Source organism: Macadamia integrifolia, unplaced genomic scaffold (assembly GCF_013358625.1).
Source record: "Macadamia integrifolia cultivar HAES 741 unplaced genomic scaffold, SCU_Mint_v3 scaffold1515, whole genome shotgun sequence".
Lineage (NCBI taxonomy): Eukaryota > Viridiplantae > Streptophyta > Magnoliopsida > Proteales > Proteaceae > Macadamia > Macadamia integrifolia.
The window spans coordinates 112,916-119,317 of NW_024868242.1; the positions used below are offsets into that span (position 1 = coordinate 112,916).

At 38.5% G+C, this 6,402-nt stretch overlaps 1 protein-coding gene across 1 annotated transcript; it reads right to left on the reverse strand.

Moving 5' to 3' along the window:
• Window positions 1-2,811: 2,811 nt before the first annotated feature.
• LOC122064075 (F-box only protein 13) lies at window positions 2,812-6,081 on the reverse strand. The gene is made up of 2 exons (XM_042627769.1): window positions 5,813-6,081; window positions 2,812-4,229 (listed from the first exon to the last, which is right to left on the reverse strand). Exon 2 carries the CDS (start codon window positions 4,206-4,208, stop codon window positions 2,979-2,981), a length of 1,230 nt encoding a protein of 409 aa, XP_042483703.1. The 5' UTR covers window positions 4,209-4,229; window positions 5,813-6,081; the 3' UTR covers window positions 2,812-2,978.
• Window positions 6,082-6,402: the final 321 nt, after the last annotated feature.

Below are 6,402 nucleotides of genomic sequence, written 5' to 3' on the forward strand. Positions count from 1 at the left end.
GAAATGTTTTTACGTATGACTACTAAATGCAGCCTTAATCGTGTCATAGATGATAATTGAATGATCCCAAGAATACAAAGCTCTATATTTAGACAGTCATAGATAATTGCAGCAAGAGACGAGGTTTTAGTCAATAACCTAGATACGTTACCCATTTCATAATGATTTTTAGAACATGATAAAGGATCCAAAGATTGATGAGAGAAGACATGAAGATTCGAGCTCATTGTAACAGATGGGACATGAAGCATTTACATCAACAAACCTTAAAACGAGGATGCAACTTAAGCTTTCATATCCCCTCTAGATTTTTTTCTTATGACGATGGTAAGATAGCCCTAGAGCTGTTCTAGTAAGGTGTCTGACCACAAGTCTGATTGTTAGGTAGCCGGAAGGAGAAAGATGATATTATCACTTATTGTCTTGAGGAGTAACAAGAAGCTGAACGTTAGAAATAGACCCCATCTGGCAGCACAACAGATGAGGGGATGCAAATATCTAACAACTCGTGTTGTAACTTGACAATCACTGAGAAGGGGGTGAATCGGTGAGTCCAATTATTTTCCTTGATCTAAATAGATAAGTTTGATTAAGGAAACACTCTTCAATAAATAACCTGCTTAAGCAAGGGAAGAACATGAAACAACCCATCCTGAATCAGGCATCCTATTTTATGTAACAGAGCTGGTAAAACAATGATGAATTGAGAAAATACCTGGCTATGGAAACCTCAACCTCACCCATAAATCCTCAATGTTAGAAAGAAGTCTCAAAGCAAACTCAACTAAGAGAGCTTATCATGGACTAAAGAACTTCTAAAACCTAACCCTCCAAAAGAGGTTTGGGAAGACACTTAAGACAGCTAGGATATAGTAGATACCCCTTTGCAACCCTCAAACCATCTTTTCCAAAATCTATCATGGTGAGCATCCAACTAAGAACAAACTGACATTCCAATAAGACAGATTTGATCGATACTGATCAACCAGCCTGAGAGCTTGCCAAAACCATAGTTCAGAAAGAACATAATAAGACAACCGTTTCCAAATAGACCTCCACTGCATTTAGAAACCAAAGGAGTTCCAAAATAAATCGATCCATCAATCATGGGGAAACACATATGAATTATTTTGTCATATACATCCACTGAAGTTCTTGTACTAAAGAAACACCACTCTTAGTAAATTTTATTTGTTGGTCAGGTAATCTTTGAAAAGATTAAGAATAGATTGAATTAATGCTCTATAGCTCTGCAAAGAATGAGGGTATCATCAGTTCACAAGAGATGGGTGATTTATGATCCGTGATGACCAAATTTAATATCGTTAAAAATCTTAAGGTCCCGATGAACCTAAAGAAGCCCAGAAAGAAGGACTAAAAGGGCAGCCCAGCCCCCCCTTGTGCCCCTAGAAAGCTCAGAGAAACCAAAACTTCTACCATAAGGTTTTATAGAATGAGCTAGTGGCAACAAAGTAGCTGATCATCAATGGACTCTAAACCCTAAGAATCAAGGTTTAAAACTTGGGAATGGTCGTGGGAATGGCCAAGACCAATATCGTTATGATATTAATTCATATTGGCCTAGATCGGACCGTATTGGATGGATTTACTTTTTTTTTTTTTTTTAATAAGTTTTTTTTATTATGATTTTACCCTTAGACCATACATATGGACTAGGATCGGAAATGTCAGGATTGAGGATCGATCAAGACCGATATCCGATACTGACCATTTCATGCCGATTTTCAGAACCATGCTAAGATAGATGAGAATTTCAGACGATTTCTACCCTAAGAATATACTTCCACTCAAGTTTATCATAGGCTTTGGACATCTCAAATTTAAGAGCCATCCAATCACCTTTATCTTTATGTCATTGAAGATAATCAAAGATTTCATGGGTAATGATTTGATTATCATTAATCTAACAACCTCTAACAAAAGCTCTGTTTCGAATGGAAAAATGATTTTATCTAAGACAGATTGTAGACGCATAACCAACAACTTGGTAACAATCTTGGATGCTTTTACCCGAAAAAAAAAGAAAAAAAGAAACAATCTTTATTCGTTTGGCAGATGAGCTGTACACAAACATGACTAATGAGATGAGCTGAAAATTCTCTATTCGTTTAACATCAACTTTTTTAAGGGCTAATGAGAATAGAATATGATTGGTACCAAATGATAGAATAGTAAAATTATTAAAATGACTTTTGACAAATCGAATTAGACCAGCACAAAATATGACATCTTCCTTGCTATTAAAATATGAGAAAAAGGTTCTCCGAGTTTAAGGTGTACATTATGCCTCCTCATATGAATTATTATATCGATTTTGAAGAAAAAATTAACTATTAAAAATCAGTGTGAGAACACAATATGCACTCTGTTTGCTCAGAAATCACTCTTAAAATATATACTTTTTTTAATCTAGCTCCTTCAAAATATATACATATATGTATACACACAAAAGAGTGGCCAATAACGATTGCCCATGATGCAACGGATTTAGAACCGATAACTTTCTCCATTAATTTATGAATTACTCATTGTTCAAACCACCCCCTACACCCCAACCGAAAAAATAAAAAAAAAAAAAAAAAAAATTCCAGTTTAGTATCCTATACTTTCTATGCATCAACTGTGATAGAGTTCAGAGATGATGAATATGTGGGAAACAATCACCTCTCTCTCTCCCTTAAATTTGAGAACTCAAACTGATGAAATGTTCAAATTAACTGAGAAGGATTTGTGGGTGAGATTCTTCTCAAAGGTTAATATATTAGCAGTAATTGGTAAGATAACCATCAATTGTTGAGGCCAACATTTAAAATACATTTACATTCATTGGCAATTTCTGCAGGCCATTTTACAGCAATACTCAAATGCTAAACTTGACTGAAAAAAAAAAAAAAAAAACATATATCAGACTCCCTACTCTAGCATCTCTTTCACTCTTTAACCTTATTTCAATTTTCTCAAACACAAGCCTCGATCCTAGGCTCAAAAGAGAAGGCAGACATGAACTCTTTAGCTTCCCCATTCACAAAATACTTGGGCAATTCAACCCATTCATTTGCCCCCATATCATATAAGACATAGCCACTAAGCTCACTGGAATTCACGCAGATCAGTATCTGATCTTTGCATCCCACACAGTTTATATCAGCCTTCTTACCATAGAACTCGTGTGACATTGATGGGGGCATTGCAGCAATCTGATACCATGCCTGGTCCACCTCAGAGAATCTCCATACCCTGAGGCTTGCACTTTCTAAGAACTCGGACAACACCACCACCATCATCTCACCTCTACACTCAATCACATCAATTGAGTACTCGAAAAACATGGGGAGCAATCTTGGGTACTCGCAGAAGCATTTCTTAGATAGCTTGCATGCCACAACCATCCCTGCAGGACTAAGGAAATATATAATCTCTTCACCATCTTTAACAGCTACAACAGATGAGTACTGTTTAGATGGGCTCCTCTGCATGTTGGTTGCCACCACGTCTCCAGCCTTGCTAAGGAAATACATAGTATCATCCCCAGTTGAATCCGATTCCAGGAAGCTCTTGGCCTTCCGATATATTTTACCTTCTTCTTCCCACTGATTCTCACTTGAATCATAGATTTTCACACAAAGACATGGGAGTTCACCAAAGACTAATATGAGTTTGTAGGAGTACTTGGAAGATGAAATCATTGCAACGGCATGGAGGTTTTGATTTAGACTGGCAAGGCCAACTGGAGGTAGTTCTTGGCAGGTGCCTGTCACCGGATTGCATACAATAAAGTCCCCAGAATTGGTGCGGAAACAGATCAATCCACCAGCAGCAGCCACTGGGATGGCATTGCAATTAGGAATTTGTTGTAGTGGAAGAGGATAATTGAGATTTTTCCAATTCTTTTCAGCAGTGTCAAAGACAATTGATTGGTTGAGATGGGGATTGACCATGAAAAACCAAGGATCTCGGGAAGGAACTTGAGAACAAGCAAGTTGGAAGGTTGCAGAGGCTGCAACAGAACTCCATCTTTTGCACACTGAACGAAGGCGGCAGAAACTCGAGGTGGGCAGCCATGAAAGGATCCTTTCAAGCAGGTCTTCATTCAAATCATCCAAGGACAAACCGAGCATCCCATGGCCTTCCTCTAATAGCTTTCTCTTCCTGGTTTTCTTCACAACCTGGCTCTGATCTTGCTCCATGGATTGGGAATGTGTGAATGACTGAGAACAATAAGGGTAACAATATAATCAGTAAAGGCGTATATGTGTCAACCTAAAGAGTAACCAAAATGAAAAGTCCTTGGTCATCAATGCAAATTCGACTTCAGAGTAAAAAAGGAAAAAATAAAAATAAAAATGAGAGAGACAGGGAGATCTTGGGAAAATAACTCAGATTTTGGAGGATAGTTTTGAGGATTATGAAGTACTGTTGGTGCCCACAATATCAATATTAATAAAAAAAAAAAAATGAATAAAATGGACCAGGCAATTTCGAAAGGCATAATGTGAACAAGGATTCTCTCGATCCAATTAGATTTTACCAAAATAACATAAAAATAAAAATGTGAAGAAACAATCTCACAGTAGCGATCCAATGTTCAGATAAGAAATTGTCTTAAAAAAAGTAGGAAACTCAGACAAACCAAAAATGAACACAAAGAAACACAGAATCCTCAAAGTAGCACAAGTTGGAATATGGAAAAAGAATACAGATCTCGCAACAGAAGAAAGGACGAAAATTTTGGGGTGGGAGGGAGGCATCAAGAATTCAATAAGAATAAACCTGCAAGCCCAAAACTCTGTACATTTAGCAAAATGTATTGAGGACCATAAGAGTATTTCCATCTTTCCTACGAAGCTACCACATGGCGGAGAGAACAAATAGCCCTCAAAATAACCCAGGAGGACCTGAAAGGTACACATTGTAAGGGATATTTTACCCACAAAACCAGAATCCAAAACCAAAACCAGAAACCCCAGGACATTTCATCCAGACACCCAAAGATTAATCAGTTTCCGTCCTGTCCTTCCCAAACCGGGTAGCATAGTATGAGGATTAAAAGACCCCCAACCCACTGATCGTTAGAAGACAAGACTATCTTTTTTGATAGGAGGGTCGATAATCCATGAGCATCTCTACTTCGGCATAGATCATACAAAATCCAAAATGTTTATCCGTCCATTGTCTGGTTTGGGAGAACTAAAGAGCAACGGCAATATGACTTGGGCATTAAGAGGGAAGAGAAGGGATAGAGGAAACAATCGATACCCCTCGTACTTGGAGAACCCACAACAGATCAATAAAAATGGACACTAACCCACAAGAGAGAGTAGCAGGCGGTGTAAGAGTGGAAATGCATTTGGCAGCTTTCTCCTAATAAGTACGTGACAAAGAGATGACTAGAACAAAGGATCCACAAGGGGGAACTCTTGAGGCTCTTGGGGAAGAGGAGCTCAAGACTAATGAAAGACGAGAGTTTAGAGAACCCCAACGAACCAAACCAATAGAACCCTAATTCGTCCTAGTTTGAAAGCTGAAAACACTAGAGTGGATTCTATAGAGAGGAGACACACCAAAGATCACAGCTTTCAGCAAAATACAAAACAACCAGCTTACTGGGGTGGTTCTTCGATGTTCATGAACCCAAGAAACTGGGTTTTCCGCGGAAAATAAAGACATTTATGGTGCAGGTACTCAAGTGCTTCATAGTATTAGTCCAATCAAAGATATAATAAAGAAAAAATTACAAGGAAGATGGATAACAGTAACAGATAACAGGGGCCGAAGAGCAGAAGAAACGCACCTATTTTGTGGTGGTAATGGCATACGAATGTGAAACAATGTGAAAAGACAGGGAAGGATACGCGCCTCTCCCGTTCCACACTTCCACTCCCAACTCCCACTTCGACTTCCACGGTTCCGGCAAGGCAGAGGATACAAGTATCACAGTGTGAAGTAGAGTGGTAAGCGTTATAATGGTAGAGTCGATTGATGGAGTGGAAAGGCAAAAAGAGAGAGGCAGGCAGCGAGGAAGCTTCCTGGGAAGCTCTTTTTGTTCGCGTTGACGGTGTGGGAGGGGCTAAATACTTATATCTGAAAAGAAAGAGAAAGAGAAAGAGAGAAAGAGAGAGAGAGAGAGAGAGAGAGAGAGAGAGAGAGAGAGAGCCAAGGAAAAAAAAAAGCCAAACGGGGAACTAAAAAATGGAATAATTGCCAATTGTCAAATAAAAAAAATCATGATGTGGGACCCATTATAATAAAATGATAAATTTAAGCCTAGTAAATTATAGAACCATAACCCTAAACCTCACTTTGAATGGGATATGTAGTTGTACTGTTGTAGAGCTATCCCTCCTCAACGTGCATTTCTGGATTGAAGGAGGTCTGGACCAT

What these genes read in the sequence shown, in the direction of transcription:
- LOC122064075 (XM_042627769.1), bottom strand. Translation starts at nt 4,208, where the DNA reads ATGGAGCAAGATCAGAGCCAGGTTGTGAAGAAAACCAGGAAGAGAAAG.